The sequence below is a fragment of the Bos javanicus genome, chromosome 21 (assembly GCF_032452875.1).
Source record: "Bos javanicus breed banteng chromosome 21, ARS-OSU_banteng_1.0, whole genome shotgun sequence".
Lineage (NCBI taxonomy): Eukaryota > Metazoa > Chordata > Mammalia > Artiodactyla > Bovidae > Bos > Bos javanicus.
Genome location: NC_083888.1, coordinates 56183812 through 56205115, shown reverse-complemented (window position 1 = coordinate 56205115; position 21304 = coordinate 56183812). Strand labels below are relative to the sequence as shown.

At 39.4% G+C, this 21304-nt stretch overlaps 1 protein-coding gene and 1 long non-coding RNA gene across 7 annotated transcripts in view; one reads left to right on the top strand and one right to left on the bottom strand.

Moving 5' to 3' along the window:
- ATXN3 (ataxin 3) overlaps nt 1-12739 on the top strand; it is a 37651-nt gene extending 24912 nt beyond the window's left edge. For 4 of the 6 annotated variants that reach the window (XM_061395126.1, XM_061395127.1, XM_061395132.1 and 1 more), the window contains exons 10-11: nt 3279-3376; nt 8512-12739. In XM_061395126.1, coding sequence (XP_061251110.1) covers nt 3279-3376; nt 8512-8600 — 187 coding nt within the window. In that variant the 3' untranslated portion in view covers nt 8601-12739. Of the gene's footprint in view, nt 1-3278; nt 3377-8511 lie in introns of those variants that run through there. The other 2 variants (XM_061395129.1, XM_061395133.1) reach the window with 1 other exon arrangement.
- On the bottom strand, nt 2052-14023 carry LOC133234504 (uncharacterized). The gene is made up of 3 exons (XR_009732158.1): nt 13904-14023; nt 8450-8568; nt 2052-2280 (listed from the first exon to the last, which is right to left on the bottom strand). It is a non-coding gene; the product is annotated as an uncharacterized LOC133234504 (long non-coding RNA).
- Between the last annotated feature and the right edge of the window lie 7281 nt (nt 14024-21304).

The window sequence follows — 21304 nt, the reverse complement described above, 5'->3', positions numbered from 1 at the left end:
GCTTCTTCCTGACTTCAGATTATACTACAAAGCTACAGTCATCAAGACAGTATGGTACTGGCACAAAAATAGAAATATAGACCAATGGGACAAAAAAAAAAAAAAAAAGAAAGCCCAGAAATAAACCCATGCACCTATGGGTACCTTATTTTTGACAAAAGAGGCAAGAATATACAATGGGTCAAAGACAGCCTCTTCAGTAAATGGTGCTGGGAAAACTGGACAGCTACATGTAAAAGAATGAAATTATGATACTTCCTAACACCATACACAAACATAAAGTCAAAATGGATTAAAGACCTAAATGTAAGACCAGAAACTATAAAACTCTTACAGTAAAACATAGGCAGAACACTGGATGACATAAATCAAAGCAAGATCCTCTATGACCCACCTCCTAGAATAATGGAAATAAAAACAAAAGTGAAGAAGTGGGACCTGATTAAACTTAAAAGCTTTTGCACAGCAAAGGAAACTGTAAGCAAGGTGAAAAGACAACTTTCAGAATGAGAGAAAATAATAGCAAATCAAACAACTGACAAAGGATTAATTTCCAAAATATACAAGCAGCTCATACAACTCAATACCAGAAAAACAACCCAATCAAAAAGTGGGAAAGAGACCTAAACAGATACTTCTCCAAAGAAGACATACAGATGGCTAACAAACACATGAAAAGATGCTCAACATCACTCATTATCAGATATGCAAATTAAAACCACAATGAGGTACCATTTCACACCAGTCAGAATGGCTGCGATCCAAAAGTCTACAAGCAATAAATGCTGGAGAGGGTGTGGAAAATACGGAACCCTCTTACACTGTTGGTGGGAATGCAAACTAGTACAGCCACTATGGAGAACAGTGTGGAGGTTCCTTAAAAAACTGGAAATAGAACTGCCATACGACCCAGCAATCCCACTGCTGGGCATACACACCGGGGAAACCAGAAGGGAAAGAGACACGTGTACCCCAGTGTTCATCGCAGCACTGTTTATAATAGCCAGGACATGGAAGCAACCTAGATGTCCATCAGCAGATGGATGGATAAGAAAGCTGTGGTACATATACACAATGGAGTACTACTCAGCCATTAAAAAGAATACATTTGAATCAGTTCTAATGAGGTGGATGAAACTGGAGCCTATTATACAGAGTGAAGTAAGCCAGAAAGAAAAACACCAATACAGTATACTAACGTATATATATGGAATTTAGAAAGATGGTAACAACAACCCTGTATGCAAGATAGCAAAAGAGACACTGATGTATAGAACAGTCTTTTGGACTCTATTTGGTGAGGGGGGGATGATTTGGGAGAATGGCATTAAAACATGTATAATACCATGTAAGAAATGAGTCTCCAGTCCAGGTTCGATGCAGGATACAGGAAGCTTGGGGATGGTGCACTGAGATGACCCAGAGGGATGGTATGGGGAGGGAGGTAGAAGGGGGTTCAGGATGGGGAACACGTGTACACCCATGGTGGATGCATGTTGATGTATGGCAAAACCATTACAATATTGTAAAGTAAAAAAATAATAATATAAATAAAAAAGGGAAGGGATATATGTATACCTATGGCTGATTCATGTTGAGGTTTGACAGAAAACAAAATTCTGTAAAGCAATTAACCTTCAATAAAAAAATAAACAGTAAAAAGAGAAATACAGAGGGTGAGGTTGATAAAAAGCCAGAAAGTATCATTCATTATCCCATTAAAGAATTTTGTATTCATAAAAAAATTCGGCTTCCTTTAAAAATCCTTTTATGCATTTTTTTGAAACTATAGCTTCTTACTTAAATTGTCGGCTGTTTATAAGTTTTGTTTCTTAAAAACTTTTAGCATATATATATATATATATATATGTGTGTATATGAAGTAATTTTAAACTGACGTAAAAGCAGAAATAGTTCAGAGTTCCTTATACCCTCCATCCTGAACCACTTTAGAATAACTGACAAACACAATTTCCCATTATATTTCTCAAAACTTAAGTGTATATTTTCTGAGTATAAAGACACCGTCCTACCTATTTACATCATAACCATCATGTTTAAATGTTTTAATGTGTGAATTGTTATGACATGGATTTTCCTTTTGAAAAAAAAAAATACAGGGAGAATTTACTTTAATGCAGCAGGTATTAGTGAAACTTGATGATGCAGTTTAAATGGTTGTTTTCATTTCTGTCATTCATAAAGTATTTGGTGGCAGGCACAGGTGAGGTACTGGAGAAACAAGCAGGATAAGCTTTGTGCTCTCGTTAGTTTGTGATTCTGCAGGGGGAGAGAGGCAAAAGAATATCAGATGATGATAGTTTATACTGAAAATTAGATGAGAGTGTGAGAATGGAAGGTGGCTGCTTTAGCTCAAACAGTCAGGAAATACCCTGTGTCCATGGGCTTCACCAGGCAAGAATACTGGAGTGGGTTGCCATTTCCTCCTTCAAGGGATCTTCCTGACCTGGGGATCAAATCTGGGTCTCCTGCATTACCAGGCAGATTCTTCAGAATCAGAGCCACCAGGGAAGCCTCTGAGGAGACACTGAAGCCTAGATATGAATGATAGGAAGGAGCCAGCCATGGAAGGATCATTTTAATCTGCCCATAATTTGAGATGCTTTATCTTTTCAAAGGTGCTTATTTTCAGTGACTTCTAACAATATTAAGGACCTGTAAACCAACACAGAGTCACTATTTTATTTGCATAAAAATAGTGACTCCATTGGTACAATGTGTTATTTTTATGGTGAAAATACCTATCTGTTAATTTGTCTGATAAATGTGAATTTTCTATCTAGGTTTCCTAGGATCAGCACTGTGATGCTTTTCAGTAATTTATGTCAGACTGATTGCTCTTTTTTTTTTAAATTGAAGTGTAGTTGATTTATAACGTGTTAACTTCAGGTGTACCTCAAAATTGTTGAGATATATGTATGTATATATTCTTTTTCAGATTCTTTTCCATTATAGATTATTATAAGGTATTGAATATAGTTCACTATGCTATACAGTAGGAGCTTGTTATATATTTTATATATAGTAGTATATATCTATTAATCCCAAACTCCTCATTTATCCCCCCACTTTTACCCTTTGGTAATCATAAGTTTGTTTTCATCAGAATGATTGCTCTTGCCTTCTTTGGGGGTGTTCAAGCCAGTGACACTTTTGTTCTGTGGAACCATTTATTTTCCATGGGAATGGTTTTTCTCATGGCATATTTATTCTTAGGTTTTGTTTTTTAAATGTACATTCACTCTTGAATGTTTCAGGCAGCAGCAGCAGCAGCAACAACCAGCTCCGCCAGGACAGCTTACACATCTGTGTGAAAAGTCGAGCACAAGCTCCGAAGCACCTGACCGTGATCTAGGTAGGCCTCCCGACCATACATCACGTTTGTCACCTGCATGCTCTCTTTGACACACAAGCTCCATGGGATTTTTGGCTTTGTAGGCTTTTTTCTCCTCTTTCATTATACTGAAATTCTTGAATGAATTTGTGATCTACTAAACTTTCTTGGATTAAGGAGCTGGCTGACTCCTTAATGTACTTGTGTCCTTAAAACAGTCAATGAATGTTTTGCTTTAAAATTATAAATAGTACTTGCAATGTCACAGTAATTGGTACATTTTCCCAAAGTTTCTCAAAGATAATGAATAATAGTAGGTGGAAAATAAGTTCATTTTACTCCTTGGAAAACTAAAAACACTTGAGTGTAGTTTGCATTACAACGTAGAAGTCTAGAATTACTTATTAGACCTTGGTTTAATAAATAGGTCTTCAATGTTGGCCAGTTATTGGTAGTAGAAACTGAGTGAAAAATAAACTGTATCCAACAAAGAACTTGTAAGTAGGACATAAAAAGAGCTCTCAAAACTAAGAAAACAACTCAAAAAGATGCGCAAAGGATTTGAACACTTTACCAGGTATATGGATGAAAATTGGGCATGGAAATACACTGAACATCACTAGACATTAGGGAAATGCAAACTAAACCCACAATGAGATGCCATTACACACTTGCAAGAAAGACTTAAGAAAATAATTAAATTGACAATACCAAATGCAGGCAAGAATCAGAGCAACTGGGACTCTCATACATTGTTAGTAGGAGTGTAAAATGGTGCAACAACTCTGGAAAACAGTTTAGTATTTTCTTACAAACTTAAATGTACACTTAACCATGGAATCCAGTAGTGCGACTCCTAGTTTCTAACCAAGAGAAAAGAAAATTAGATTCACACAAAAACTTACTGTGAATGCTCTAGATGATTTGTTCATAATAGCCCCAAACAGGAAGCTGCTTAAAGGTTGTTCTTCAGATGGTGAATAGACACATAAACTGTTACATCCAAACAAAGGACTACTATTAGCAATAAAAAGGAATGAACTGGTACTTTTTCTTACACATTCTGCTAAGTACAGCTAACAACCCTGGGCTTTTGTATAAAGCAAATATAAGCCGAATCTGAAAGGCAGAGAGAAGACAAACTGGCTGGGAAGCTCAGGACCAGAGAAAGACAGTGTGGTTAGTAGCCTCGATTTTCTTTTTGCCCCAAGAAAAGCCTACTCTGTGGAGTCATTGATCATAGAGAAAGCAAGGAAATTCCAGAAAAACATCTGCTTGATTGACTGTGTTAAAGTCTTTGACTGTGGGGATCACAGCAAATTGTGGAAAAGTATTAAAAGGATGGGGATACAAGATCATATTACCTGTCTCCTGAGAAACCTGTAAGGAGGCAAAAATATACAATGGAGAAAAGACAATCTGTTTAGCAAGTGGTGCTGGGAAAACTGGTCAGCCACCTGTGAAAGAATGAAACTAGAACACTTTCTAACACCATACACAAAAATAAACTCAAAATGAATTAAAGATCTAAATGTAAGACTGGAAACTATAAAACTCTTAGAGGAAAACATAAGCAGGACACTCTCTGACATAAATCACAGCAAGATCCTGTATGACCCACCTTCCAGAGGAATGGAAATAAAAACAAAAATAAACAAATGGGACCTAATTAAACTGAAAGTTTTTGCACAACTAAGGAAACTATAAGCAAGGTGAAAAGGAAGCCTTCAGAATGGGAGAAAATAATAGCAAACAAAACAACTGACAAAGAATTAATCTCAAAAATGTACAAGCAGCTCATGCAGCTCAATACCAGAAAAATGAACAACCCAATCAAAAAGTGGGCCAAAGAACTAAAGAGACATTTCTCCAAAGAAGACATACAGAGGGCTAAAAAACACATGAAAAGATGCTCAACATCACTCATTATCAGAGAAATGCAAATCAAAACCACAATGTACCATCTCATGCCAGTCAGAATGGCTGCCATTAAAAAGTCTACAGACAATAAATGCTGAGGAGGTTGTAGAGAAGAGGGAACCCTCTTACACTCTTGGTGGGAATGCAAACTGGTACACCTACTATGGAGAACAGTATGCTAAGTCACTTTAGTCGTATCCGACTCTGTGCGACCCCATAGACTGCAGCCCACCAGGCTCTGCCGTCCCTGGGATTCTCCAGGCAAGAACACTGGAGTGGGTTGCCATTTCCTTCTCCAATGCATTAAACTGAAAAGTGAACGTGAAGTCACTCAGTCGTGTCCGACTCTTCACAACCCCATGGACTGCAGCCTACCAGGCTCCTCTGTCCATGGGATTTTCCAGGCAAGAGTGCTGGACTGGGTTGCCATTGCCTTCTCCAGGAGAACAATATGGATATTCCTTAAAAAACTGGAAGTAGAACTGCCATATGACCCAGCAGTTCCACTGTTAGGCATACACAATGAGGAAACCAGAATTGAAAGAGACACATATACCTCAGTGTTCACTGCAGCACTTTACAATAGCTAGAACATGGAAGCAACCTAGATGTCCATCAGCAGACGAACGGATAAGGAAGTTGAGGTACATATACACAATGGGATGTTACACAGCTATAAAAAAAGAATGCATTTGAGTCAGTTCTAATGAGTTGGATGAAACTGGAGCCTATTATACAGAGTAAAGTAAGTCAGAAAGAGAAACACCAGTACAGTATATTAATGCATATATATGGAATTTAGAAAGACAGTAATGATGATCCTATATACAAGGCAGTAAAAGAGACACATGTAAAGAATAGACTTTTGGACTATGTGGGAGAAGGCGAGAGTGGGGTGATTTTGAGAGAACAGAATTGAAGTATGTATATTACCATAGGTAAAAATAGATGACCAGTGCAAGTTCAATGCATGAAGCAGGGTACTCAAAACTGGTGCTCTGGGACAACCCAGAGGGATGGGATAGGGGAGAGAGGTCAGAGGGGGGTTCAGGACGAGGGGACACATGTGCACCATCCCTGATTCATGTCGATGTGTGGCAAAAACCACCACAATATTGTAATTATCCTCCAACTAAAATAATGTAAAAAAACCTAGACAGTGTATTAAAAAGTAGAGATATTACTTTGCTTACAAAGCTATGATTTTTCCAGTAGTCATGCATAGATGTGAGAACTGGACAATAAAAAAGGCTGAGCACCAAAAAATTGATGCCTTTGAACTGTGGTGTTAGAGAAGACTCTTGAGAGTCCCTTGTACAACAAGGAGATCAAACCAGTCAAGCCTAAAGGAAATCAACCCTGAATATTCATTGGAAGGACAGATGCTGAAGCTGAAGCCCCAATACTTTGGCCACTTGATGCGAAGAGCTGACTCACTGGAGAAGACCCTGGTGCTGAGAAAGATTGAAGGCAGAAAGAATAGAGGATGACAGAGAATGAGATGGTTGGATGGCCTCACTGACTCATTGGGCATGGGTTTGACTGGACTCCAGGAGATGGCGAAGGACAGGGAAGCCTGGTGTGGTGCAATCCATGGCATGGCAGAGTCGGACACAACTGAGTGAGTGAACAACAATGGGGAACTGGATCCCACCTGCCACAACTAAGAGTTTCCATGCTGCAAGTAAAAGATACCCCCTGTGCCACCAAAAAAAAAAAGATCCTGCATGCTGCAACTAAAACACAGCATAGCCAAATAAATCTTAAAAAGAACACTAGGAGGAATAAAAATACATGTAAACACAATAGACTTGCCTCTCCTGTTCAGTTTTTTAAAATATGTTTTACGATTGCAGGAAGAATTATAACTGATTTGGTTTTTACTGTAAAATATAGGAAATACTTAAGGCAATTATAATTAGAGGAAAGTAAAGGGAGGTAAGATTTTTAACTTTCATTTGAACTGGTGCAGCCACTCTGAAAAATAATTTGGTAATTTCTATAAAACCTGAATATACAGTAACAATACAGCCATCAGTTATATTCCCATTTAATCCTAGAGAAATTAAAACTTCTATCCATGCAAAAACCTGTACTTGAATGCTCATAGCATCTTTGTCATGATAAAAACTGGAAAAAACAAGTGTGCTACAGTAGGTGAATGGTTAAACCAACTGCAGTACATTCATCCCACGGATACGTCTCAGTATTAAAAAGAAACCAGGAAGTGTACTGCTGGTTCAGTGGTTAAGACTTCTGTGCTTCCACTCCTAGGGGCACAGGTTAGATCATTGGTCAGGGAACTGAGATCCTGCATGGCATGTGGTGTGGAGAAAAGAATTAAAAAAAAAATTTTTTTTTTAACTTTTAAAAAAAAAGAAACCAGTTGTAGATACACGCAGCAGCTTAGATGTATCTCAAGGGCATTATGCTGAGTACAAAAAAATAGATCTCAAAAGATCTCATATGTAGGATTCTAAGTGTGTAGCATTCTAAAAATGACAAATTGATAGAGATGGAAAGCCAGTTAGCAGTTGCCTGCAGTTAAGGAATGTCGGGGGGCAGGGAAGAGAAGTGAGTGTGGATAAAAAGGGGGATTTTGGTGGTACCGTAACAGTTCTCAGTCTGGATTGTGGTGGTGGTGGTGGTGGTTACACAGATCTTCACATACGACAAAATACTATAGATTTAATTATTAGGTGAAATTTAGCCAGTGTACACAGGACCTCTTTGAACTATCTTTGCACCTTCCTGTGCATCAATAATTATTTCTCAAAACAAACTTTTCAGTAATGTATGTATCATTGACAGACACAAAGTTAAACTTTCTTTCCCTTAGCATAATGCTTTTGTTGAAGATGCCATATTCAAAGGTTGCATACACAATGCATGATTGCATTTGTGTTGACATGCAGGAAAAGGCAGAACTGTAGGGCAGAAACCATGTCAGTGGTTGCCTAGACCTAAGGCTTGGGAACTGGCTACGAAGACAGCACGAGGGAGTATTCTGGGTGCATGGGATGGTTCTGTCTGTGTCTGGATGGTGGTAATGGTTACACCACTTGGTATTTGTCAAAACTTGAGGAACTGTCAGAGTGGATTTTACTGTCTGTAGACTTTCAGAATCAACAAAGGAAACTATAGTAGTCAAGTAAACAGTTTCTGAGCGCTTACCTTTTGATGACTTGGGAAATTTTCCAGAACTTTCTAAGAAATATGTGTTTTATCCCCTACAGGTGATTCTATGAGTGAAGAAGACATGCTTCAGGCAGCTGTGACCATGTCTTTAGAAACTGTTAGAAGTAAAACAGAAGGAAAAAAGTAATACCTTTCACAAATCATTTAGATACTCAATCTTTCCAATATTGTCCTGTGTGATTACAGCATAGGGTCCATTTTGGTAATGTGTCAAAGAGAACAGTTTTCAACAGAGGAAAAAAGACTTAGGTGGTTTGCAAACAAAACAATGAGAGGGTGGAGAAATACATCAGTTGTAGGACTAAAAAATGATCCTCCAAACACTAGCCAAAGAGGCATTCAGCAATTAAAGAAATTTAAAATAGTTTTCTAAATGTTCTTTTTTCTTTTTTGAGTGTGCAATATCATATCTAAAATTAGGGCATTTTTCTTGGATCTTTTTGCAGACCAACTAATAACTAGCTCTGGCCACAGAACTTTCCCCACACACCTGGTCTTTTCCTCCTTTCTGCATAGGGAATCGGGCTCACTTTTATCATCTAATAGTTGCTCTTATTTCTCTTTAACCAAATTAACCTTGTAGGACAGTGTCTTCTCTGTTTTGATAATAGCAGCGGTTCCAGGATAAGCTGTTTTCCTTCTGACTGTATCCTGCACTTGGGTTGTTTCTCCTCTTTATTTTCTCTGATCACAGTTTCTCTGTTATCTGGTTTTCATTATTTTCTACTACTCTGTTGAAAGACGGTAATGTTTCTTGAGGTTTTTAAGCCCTCGGAGAAGGGATCATTATTTTATGACTCCAGTGCATTCCTGTACTCTGAAATCAGCTCTACACAAGTATTTGAGAGTAAAAGAGAATTCTGTCATTGTGAGCACATCCGTTGTCAGATGCATTGTGGCTCCCTCCTCAGTTAGGTCAGAACTTTAAGGCGTGTTGTAACCCTCCTTCCTGCACCCTGTTATTTCCTTTTCTTTTGAAATTGAGAAAAATAGGAGGAGCATAGTGTGCAAGCTTCCTTCTGTTACATACAGTGTGTGTAAAACAACACACAGGGCCCACTGTGAACGACAGATGAAATGTGGCCTTCGATTTTAGTAGCAGTTTCATTTTATTTTTGCTCTTGTGACTGGAGCTGTTTACAGTTGAGTTATGAAGTGTGGATGTCTGCTTCTGCTGTACGTCTTTTAGTAGGTAGATCTTGCCAGAGATAACCATTTAGAACATGAAAATAATTTACCAACAAAACTGCATTGAAATTTGTACTGTGACTTGACACTTGGCATCATGTTTAAATAGCTTTGAATTACAGAAGGCACAGTACTTAATGGATTTGTAAATAAGAAAGTCTTTAGTTTTGATAAACATTCTTTAATTGGGATGCAGAGTTTCCTGCTGGGTCATTGCAGTGGGATGATTTTCATGAAAGTTAACCATGTCTCTCTGAAATGGGCCTTTTAGACTCTCCCCTTCCCTCATTCTCCATCCCCCTTTGAAGCCCTTTTGAATGTTGAATTGTTCATTAGCTAAAATTTAAGAAGATTCAGCTGACAACTTAGAAAATTAAAGTATGATATATTGCCATATCCTGGTGTATGGCTACACACATTTTATCAGGGAATTTTTTGATGTAGGATTTATTGCTAACTGAAAAGAGATGAGAAAGTACCTTTTATTTATGATTATGAAATAGCTTTTACTTGGATAGAGACAGGCTTTTTTTAAGTCATTATTTTGTGCCAAGTTAAGTTTTATGAAGTTCCCCTTACATAAAATTAAACAGTTTTATTTTAAAATCTAAAGGTTTCTTTTGAGAATTGAAAATGGTTCAGAAGAATTATAAACTTTTAGAAGTGCAAGGGATGTTGGAGTTTGGTACTACTCCCTGAGATTTACAAATCAAAATATTTTAAGACTGGACATTTCTGTAGTTAACCCAAGTATGCTAGTCATATTTTCCATGGATATTTGACCTGTATCTTTTCTCATTGAAAAAAAATACATTCTTACATTTGAATTGATGAACTACCTGATACAAAAGTGAAAAAGCGAATATACATTAAAAAGTTTTAACCTTGAAAATTTATAAAGTTCTTATATTACACACCCTTGCTAAAGCACTTATAGGAATATAGGACGTTGACCTTCTTTTGTTAGGGTATTTTTTTAAAGCAGGGCTGAGCACACACTGGATATATTTGAATGTGTTTATTTAGTTTGTTGTGAAATTGTTACATTTGGCAGGCAGACTCAGAATCACTAGTAAACTGCCATCTGGTGTGGATTGGCATAAATATTATTGAACATTGATATTCCATTTCTTAATTGATGGGCCAGTATGTAAAGATGCCAATGCTCATAACCACAGTAAGAAAATTATTAAGTTACGCAAAGTTATAGTTTACACAGGTCATACGGTTTACTTTAAACCACCTGCAAGTCAGAAACAATGAAATTCACCGTAACTGTCCTGCTAAGAACTTTTATTTATAGAAAGATTTCCATTCTGTTTTACCAATTGGGAACACCTTAATGTTTAATATTTAAACTATTGGTATCATTTTTCTAATGTATAATTTGTATTACTGGGATAAAATAAGTACCATGGCAATGCTAGTGTTATAAGTGAAGTTTAAACAAGCTTTGGAAATAACACTTTCACACTGATAGATGTCATGGGTTTAATAAGTAGTTATTTATGTTTCAAAAATTCAGAGTAGTTAACATCAAACCTAAACCATCATTAAACATTTTTACCATAATTAACATACAAATACTTCAGTAATGCAAGTAGTTTGAAAAGGCTTCTGCAGGTAAACTGTATTTCACCTCTAAGATCTTGGCCAAATAATTTACGATTCACAGAATATTTAAGGTGCTTTCTTTCTTTAAAACTTAATTTTTCTTAATTGAGGCTTTATTCATGCCATAGTTAATGAAGAAAAACTCCAAACTAGTTGAGGAGCAAAACTACCCATACTCTACATTGTTTCATTTGATGTTAAGTCAAGTAAAGTAAGTTTTATGCCAGTAAGAGCCTAAGACATTTCAATGTCTGCATGTTTGATACTGTTTTCAAATAGTATCACACTAGTGCCAAGATTTACTAAATGTCTTAAAATTGGCCCATCTGGAGGTGTACAAATGCAAAAAAGATGATTCTCAGTGCACAAGCAAAAATGTAATGATGGTAATTGAAATTGCCTAGATTGAAAAATAAATCTTAAATGTTTTAAATTCTTAAGAGGATTCAATCTTTAACATTGATGACTTCCTATTAGAAACTTTATCTGCAATTGGAGCAACCTATGGCCACTACTTTCAAAGTTAATTGTTGCAGCTGGGCCCTGACAAGTATGGAGATATTACAGATGTGATCTTAATTAAGAAAAATCAGGTTGGATTAATTATTTCAGCAGTATAAGTAAGTTTTCATATTTTCAAAATAAAAACTTTGCTTCATTTCTGGTCCCTTTGTAACCAGCATCTTTTGTTAAAGAAATGAATGAACTTGTATTGTTTTTTAAATACACAACATATTTTTGTTTCATTTTGCTTTCATGAATGAAAATATTGACATGGTTGTTTAATTCTTGAATTTTGATTTTTTTTTTTTTTTGTTCAAGAAAATGTCTGCTATTTTAATTTTTTTTGCAAAATGGTCTGGCATTTTAAAAAATTAATGCTACTAACCACATCGAAATTATTGCAATTGGCATGTTTAATTATCATAGTATGTCAATAAATGTTTTAAGACTATGGATTCATAAGACAGGGAGTAGAAAGCATTTGTGAAACATATTTGGAAATTCCTGATTTGTTTAGGAAGCACTTCACTTGTCTCTTGCATAGTTCAAAAGTGAATATTTTCAGGAATTTTTTAGAGAGGAAAACATACATTTGAATGTGATTATCTAATTTCTACAACACTGGACTAGTAGGAATGCATTTTTAAAAATTACTGTTCTGTATAAGTAACCTTTGAAATTCAAGTAAAGAATTAAAAGCATCCTTTTGGCCACGACACAGGTGCACTGTGGCAGTGCCATTTGCTCAGGACCCAGCTCTGCAGCCCTTGTGTGTGCGCTCTTCTCTCTGAGCTGTCTTGCCCTTAATACACACACAGGCCTTCCTGTCTGGTCCTTAGAAAAGCCGGGCTTCCAAAGCACTGTTGAACACTGAGGATACTGTTGTTAATGTGGATGGTCGATGAGTTGTATTTTAAATATCAAAGATTATTAAATAAAGATAATGTTTGCTTTTTTTTACTTCTGTTTGTATTTATTGTTCAGTTCATAGCTTTGCCTTCAAAGTGTGGTTGGAGCATTTACACCACTGAGAGCTTTTCAGAAATGCTAAGTTTCAGGCCACACTCCCACCTACAGAAACAGAACCTGCATTTTTAACAAGATCCCCAGGAGATTCCCACACAGAGTGAATGTGAGAAGCATTGTTTTATGGACGTGGTGATAAATGAAGCTGGCTAGGGCCCACTGATAATTCCGTTCCAACCAACGGTTACCAGAGGGACCACTGTTATTGGATCCTCTGATCTTTTCTGAGAGGCTAAGAATTCCATAATTTTATTTGAAATCTGATTTTTAAATGTTGGCTTGATTTTTTTTTCCCCCACCCTGAGAGCCAAACAAAGCATACTAGTAACAGTTTTTAAGAGTGCTATTCTTCCTCACTGAACTCCGGACACCGGCCTCTAACAATTGGAATCCACCTGGTTCAGGGTTATAGGATCCTCAGGTTTTATAATGACGGCTATCCATTTTAGCTTTAATTAGGGCTGGGCACAAATCTTGAAACAAAAATTTCCACTTGATGACAGGCGACCGTCTTTTTAGTGTAACTCGGTAGCCAAATGGCTCTGATCTCATCAACATCGCCTATGGGCCCTATGAAACTTACTTGTTGATTTGAAGGCACATTTTATGTCAGCTAAAAGCTTTTCAAAGGTTAGGGAAATTTGGGGTTGTCCTTATTCTGAAGATTTGCATGTTTGGGGATCCTTTTAACCATTTTGTGCCTGCCAGGCTCAATGCTCATCATTTTACAGGTAATCTGAGCCCAGCTGAGCTTTTCAGCCTGTACTCTTGACAGTTCCCCTTAAGGCACAGTGGAGCTGGCAGGCCTTATTTTAGGTCTTCGAAGAAACCAGGTTCTTTCTCACCGCCAGGCATCCTCACACTCCCCTTGCTCTTTCACCTTTGCCCTTTTGACATCCTTGTCCCACAAGATCATTGGCCACCTCTGCTATGAGGACTTTCTCTTTCAATTGACCACCACTCTTCATTGGACCTTGTTCTCTCGAGATTGTTCCCGTTCTCCCTGGATCAGAACCTCCCTCCGCTCCCCCCGCCAAAAAAAACCTTTGTCTCGTGAACTATAAGAGAAAAGCAATTCTGTATCATTCATTCACTCACTCAAGAAGACCTGTGTGCATTCCTGGCATGATTCTCGGTGCTTGGAACAGAGCCATGAATCAGACACTCTGCTCCGCTGCTGCTTCCATTCTGATTGGCCATGAGGCAGAGGAAACATTTAAATGACTGACTGTGACTTCATAACATGTTAAGGGCTGTGCTTGTTCTGTGAGATACAAAGACAAAACAGGATGATGTGAGAGCGTGTGACTGGGATGGAGGGCCTTTTCAGACTGGGTTCAAGGAAGGCCTCTGTGGAGGTGCCTTTCAGACACCAGGAAAATGAGGCAGCCGTGCAAGGGTGTGGTGCCACTCTACCTGCCTGAGGAAACAGCAAGCACAGCAACTGAGGTGGGGGTGGCCGCTTGTCTCTGAAGAACACAGAAGGCTGGAGAGACAGGCAGGTAGTGCCCAAAAGCTGGAGTGTATAACATGTTAACAGAAGTCTAGAAAGTGTAGCCAAATAGTTCGGTGTAATAGAATGTAAATACAATCCAAACTTATCTTTGTAAAGCTGTACATAAGATTTTTGTTATGAAATGCAGTATTGCCTCACAAATTGATTGCTTCTCTGAGGTGCCCACCAGTGTTTTTGGGGAGAAGCTTCGAGAACAAGTTGAGGAGTGGCTGTCCTATGAGACTGGAGAGATTCCCCGAAAGAATGTGGATGTCATGAAGGAGGCAATGGTTCAGGCAGAGGAAGCGGCTGCTGAGTTTACCAGGAAGCTCGAGAAACAGGAGAAGAAACGCTTGAAGAAGGAAAAGAAAAGGCTGGCTGTGATTGCCCTGGCTTCTTCAGAAAATAGCAGTGCCCCGGAGGAGTGTGAGGAGACAAGCGAAAGACCCAAAAAGAAGAAAAGGCAAAAGCCCCAGGAGGTTCTTCAGGAGAATGGAAGACCCTTCTGTCTCTTTTTCCAAACCCAAGAAAAAGAAATCTTTTTCCAAGGAAGAGCTAGTTAGTAGTGATCTTGAAGAGACAGCTGGTACTGGAAGTCTTCCCAAGAGGAAGAAATCTTTTCCCAAAGAGGAACCAGTTACTGACCCTGATGAGTCAGAAAACAAGAGGGTCCCCAAGAAAAAGCGGAAATTGTCTTCCAAGGAGGAGCCACTCAGCAGTGGACCTGAAGAGGCTGCTGCCAGCAAGAGCAGCGGCTCCAAGAAAAAGAAAAAGCTCCGAAAGCTATCCCAGGAAAGTTAGAATGGACATCTTCCTAGTGGGGCATAACTTAACACAGGTATTCCCCATCCCATCCCCTAGAGCCCAATAAAAATAAAAACAAAAACAAAAAAAGATTTTTGTTACGTACAAAAGCCAACCCTCCCTCCCAGTCACACATTACCATATTATCCTGTTTTGTCTTCATATCTCACAGAGCAAGCATAGCCCTTAACATCTTATGAAGTCATGGTCAGTCATTTAAATGTTTCCTCTGCCTCACGGCCAATCAGAATGGAAGCAGCAGCGGAGCAGAGTGTCTGATTCATGGCTCTGTTCCAAGCACCCAGAATCATGCCGGGAATGCACACAGGTCTTCTTGAGTGAGTGAATAAATGATACTGAATTGTTTTTCTCTCATAGTTGTTGAGACAAAGGCTTTATTTTTGGTGGGGGTGGGGGGCATTCTGACCTAGCGAGAATAGGAATGCAAAAATCTTATGTACAGCCTTACAAAGTAAGTTTGGATTGTATTTACATTTTATTACACCAAACAGTCTGGCTCTGCTTTCTAGACTTCTCTAAAATATCCCAAGCTGCTTTAAAAAAAAATTTTTTTTTAAACACCGTTAACTACATCTTTGACTAAAGAGCATCCCAGGCCAGTGTCCACCTTCTTATTGTTATTGCTGTTCAGTTGCTAAGTTGTGTCCAACTCTTCGGGACTGCAACATGCCAGGCTTCCCTCTCCTTCAGTATCTCCTGGGGTTTCTTCAAATTCATGTCTGTTGAGTCAGTGATGCTACCTAACCATCTCATCCTCTGCTGTCCCCTTCTGCTTTCAGTCTTCCCCAGCATCAGGGTCTTTTCCAATGAGTCAGCTCTTCATGTTGGGTGGCCAAAGTATTGGAGCTTCAGCATCGGTCTGTCAAATGAGGACTAACTGTTTGGATCTTCTTGCAGTCCAAGGGACTCTCAAGAGCCTTCTCCAGCACAATTTGAAAGCATCCATTCTGTGGCACTCAGCCTTCTTTATCCAACTCTCATATCTGTACATGACTACTGGAAAAACCATATCTTTGACTATATGAACCTTTGTAGGCAAAGAGATGTCTCTGCTTTTTAATATGCTGTCTAGGTTTGTCATAGCTTTCCTTCCAAGTGTCCACCTTAAGCAACCCAAAAACCTGAATTTTTAATACTACAAGTATACTGCTATCTCAGATCAGAATTTCTGGAAAGGCTCCCATTTACCACTTGTGCATTTTGTTTTCCTTCGCATCTTACATTTATGCAATATTTTTCATCAATATCAGAAACTACATTTCAGTTTAGAAAACTTAGCATGGTATTTTGTTTGTGAATCCACATTGTCAATTGTAGTGATTCATATCTGAGTAGTTCCTTTTTGTCTTTCTCAGCCACTTACTTCTAGTCCAGGACACCATCATATCACATATAAGCATGTGCCATAACATCGTACCTGTTCACCTGGACTTTGGCCGCTCTGATTTGGAACTAGTCTTCCCAAAGCTGCTTAGTTCTGTCACTCCAATTGCCTTTAAGTGAGCCTTCATTAATTTCTGTCAACATGTTGTAGGGAATGATGATGTGTAAATATTGGAAAGGATGATGCCTAATTAATTATTTGCTGATATGACTGTATGCCTACAGAACATAAGAAAATTAATTGAAAAGCTACTGAAACTGATGAAGGAGGTCAATAAGTCAACAAAAAACCTATAGCTTGTTTGTATACCAGCAATAGCATGTTAGAAAACAAGATGCAGCAGTACCAAGCCTAACAATGTCTAATCCCTGAAACACCAGATGAGTCGTAGTTTCCAAGCAAAGGTAAGTGGAACGGCCCTTTTTTCAGCCTTCAGCAAATACTGTCACACAGGCTCCGGACAGCTCTGCTGGTGACCAGAGTCCTGCTGAGTCTCTCAGAAAATAGATCAGAGGGATCTGATCCCATGTTGTCTCTGTCTCCGTTGCATTCCTGCCCTCTCAAAATAAGATACAGTTTCTCCAAAAGCTGTATTTCTATTCTGCACGGGGAGAGCTCTGTCTCCAACATGGAAACCTTCTCAGGGCCAAGGCAGATTTAGTTTTTTTTTTTTGACCAATCATCTCAAATGTCTTTCCAGGGCTTCCAGTTAAGTACAGAGGATTTCTGTGTGATTCCACATATATGAAGTACTTAGGCTGATCAAATACATAGAGACAGGAAATAGGATGTGGTTGCCAGGGGCTGGGTGGAACAATACGGAATAAGGACTTACTGTTTAATGGGTACAGAGTTTCAATTTAGGAAGATGAAAAAAGTCCTGGAGATGGATGGTGATGTCTGCCCAACAATGTGCATGAACTTAATGCAACCAGATTGTATACTGTAAGATGGTAAATATTACGTCAATTTTATCACAAAAAATACATAGGATGGACTTCCCTGGTGGTGCAGTGGGTGAGAATCTGCCTGCCAGTGCAGGAGACACAGGCTCAATCCCTGGTCTGGGAAGATTCCACATGCAGCAGAGCAACAAAGTCCACACACCACAGCTGCTGCGCCCACGTGCGGCAACCACCAAAGCCCGAGCACCTAGAGCCCGTGCTCTGCAACAGAAGAAGCCAGGGCAACGAGAAGCCCAAGTGTCACAGTGAAGAGTAGCCCCCACTCCCACAACGAGAAAAAGCCCTTGCAAAGCCATGAAGATCCAGTGCAGCCAAAAAACAAAAATTATATGGGATTGATTACTGCATTTACTTCCTTCCAAAATCCCACCTAAATTAAAGGGAAAAAAAAAAAAAAAACCACCTCAGGTACAGAGAGACCAGCAGAAGAGGTGAATTCATTGAATTAGATTTGACCATCATAGAAAAACCTAATATAACAATGACTTTACATGCTACAAGTCTTCAGGAAATGTAGAGATTGCCAATCCAGGGGTGATAGGGTCACACCATGTCAGGAATCTGTTTTCTGTATTCTCACGTTACATACATGGCTTCCTTTGCTAATGTCAACTCATGGATCCAGGACAGCTGCTGTGGTGCCCACAATTACTTCTGCATCTCAGCAATCAAGAAGCAAAAGAAGGGTGGAAAAAGGCCACATGCCCTGTCTTTAAGGTTACCTCCTTGAAGTTGCATACATCACTTCCACTTCTTCGACATGGGCCAGAAGTGAATCACAAGACCACTCCTAGCTTCAAGGTGGTTTTCATTCTGGGTAGTCATGAGTCTTAGCTTGGGCACCCTTGAGACAGACCTTGAGATAAGGGAAAACTATTTTTCAAAAAGTGCTCTCAGGAAAAAAAAATGCTCTCAGGAAGGAATGGAACAGGTGTAGGGGAGTGGGAAAGTGAGATAAGAAAAGGAGGTCAAGCAAGCTTGTAAGAGTAAACAGAGCCTCAATCCTGCGGACAGGTCCAGAGGCAGTGTAGTTCCATCTTAGAGATGCTCCACGGTGGGCGTGGGAGTTGTGCCACTTTAACATGCTACTGAACAAGGTTGTGTTTTCGCACTTTTGGGCACAAGCAACGTGGGCTCTGGCAGTCCAAAGGCAGCCCTCTGCCAAAGAGAAACAGGTGCTGACTTTTGGGAGTAAAAGTACCCCAAGAACAGGTCGTGCACAAAACCGGTAAAGGGATGATGGGATCAGGAGGAACACTGGCACCTTCTGTCGTGCCATAGGTCCAGGTAAAAAGTGAGGATTCAAGCACTGTGTGAAAGGGGAGAACAGACTTTGGGGAACAATTAACAGTCACTGCTATCTGAGGCGGGGGCTTCCCTGGCTGCTCAGACAGTAAAGAATCTGCAATGCAGGAGATGTGGGTTTGATCCCTGGGTCAGGAAGATCCCCTGGAGAAAGGAATGTCTACCCACTCCAGTATTCTTGCCTGAAGAACCCCATGGACAGAGGAGCCTGGGGGGATCCAGTCCATGGGGTCGCAAAGAGTCAGACACGACTGACTAACACTTTCACTTTCTTTCACCATTTGAGGTGATAGGAGATGTGAACTTTTTTTTTTTTTTTTTGAAGATGGAAAGGGGATACAGGAATGAGCAGAGCTGGGGGAGCTGCATAGTAAGTATTAAACAGAAGGATGTCCAACAGCACAGAGGACAGGGAGCAACAACTGTCTTGGAAGGTAGGGGTGAGACGTGGACTGAAATCAGGAGGATTGGTTAAAAATACTTGAAAAACAGCTGTTTCCCTAGAGAGGGGACATTCATCAATAAAAAAAAAATTAAATAATTTGTAGAACTGAAAGATACAGTTTTAAAAAGGGTTTGCTAAGTGCCCAGCACAATGAGTGAAACAACAAACAAACCCACCCAGGGCACATCCTTATTAACTTCAGAGCATCATAGACAATAACAGCCTACAGCTTCCAGAAGGAAAAACAAGGCCCAGAGAACAGGTCAGAGGAGAGTGGAGCAGGGAACAGAGGACTCTGGGTAGAAGAGTCTAAGCAAATAATAGAATTCTTGATGCCTTCTTGAAAACAGAATTAGGAGCATGTTTTACAATTCTGTTGCTAACTTTTAGAAGGATTAGTGATTCTGTAATAAACAGAAAAGGGCTTCCCAGGTGGTGCTAGTGGTAAAGAACCTGCCTGCCAATGCAGGAGACATAAGAGATATGGGTTTCATCCCTGGGTGAGGAAGATCCCCTGAAGGAGGGCTGCTGCTGCTGCGGCGGCGGCGGCGTTGCTTCAGTCATGTCCGACTCTGTGCGACCCCATAGACGGCAGCCAACCAGGCTTCCCCTCCCTGGGATTCTCCAGGCAAGAACATTGGAGTGGGTTGCCATTTCCTTCTCCAATGCATGAAAGTGAAAAGTGAAAGTGAAGTCGCTCAGTCGTGAAGGAGGGCATGGCTACCTAACTCCAGTATTCTTGCCTGGAGAATCCCATGGACGGAAGAGCCTAGTGGGCTACAGTCCATGGGGTCACAAAGAGTCAGACATAACTGAAGCGACTTAGCACACATGGGGTAACAGAAAATTATGCAAATCTAAAAGATGGAATTTGTTAACTTCAGGAAGAACAGGTTGAAAAATAAAGGAAATGTAATCTTAGTACACCATGTGGCTCAGCCAATGAACAACACTTATGTAGGCATATAAGGTAAACTTCTATTTGAATTTTTAATTGGTAAATTAAAATTTTAATTTTACCAATAATTATGATGTCATTCTACTGGGAGCTCAGAAGGAAGGGAAATAGAGACAGGTGGTAATATATAAGAGTTCTAATCTTTTATTTTCTGTAATTGAGAGTAGGTAGGTAATGTCAAAAATGAGAAAATAATGAGAAAATGGCAATATAAGGATCATATTTAGAAATCGAGAGGGAAAGATCAGACTAATATTTTTAAATTCTACTCTAAAAAGTCATTTTTTTCTTTACATAAACATAAAAAAATGGGTTCTTTTCTTTTTGTATAAATAAACCCATTTGGATGGTTTCTTCAGAACAAAGAGACTGCTTTCCCTAGAGAAGTGTTGATGATGCTGCCTCTTGAGAAATGGAAACCAGTTTGCAGTTGATAGCATTTTTTGGTTAGTTTTTTTTAAAAAGAATCTTCTATCTGTTGAGGTTACAAAAATCCTAGGTTCAGAATTTCAACTGGGCAGCCTAGCCCCACCACAGGGAGCCATTCAGGTTCTTGGGCTGTGTCTGGTGTGCCTGCTGTAGCTGGGCTTGTTTTGTTACTCATTAAGTGATGATGAACAGCCTTATTCGCTATAGGGGATTTTGGTAGGAAAAGGAGAGGGTCATCAGCCCAAGCTTCATCAAATTTGTACGACTTTTGTAGGGTAAAAAAATGTCAAACGTATGCAAAAATAAATGACTCCCCTATGTACCCATCAGAGGATAAGATGGCTGGATGGCATCACTGATGCAATGGGCATGAAGTTGGGGAAACTTTGGGAAATGGTGAGGGACAGGGAGGCCCGGTGTGCTACAGTCCATGGGCTTGCAAAGAGTTGGACACGACTGGGCGACTGAACAGCAACAAGAACAACATGTACCCATCACCCAGCATCAATAATGACCAAGTCCTGACAATTCTTGATTCATCCACCCTGTCCCCATTTTTTTTAAGCACATCCCAAACATCACATCATGCTATATGTGTGTGTGTATCAGTCCCTCAGTCCTGTCTGACTCTTTGTGACCCTGTGGACTGTAGCCTGCCAGGCTCCTCTGTCTATGGAATTCTCCAGGCAAGAA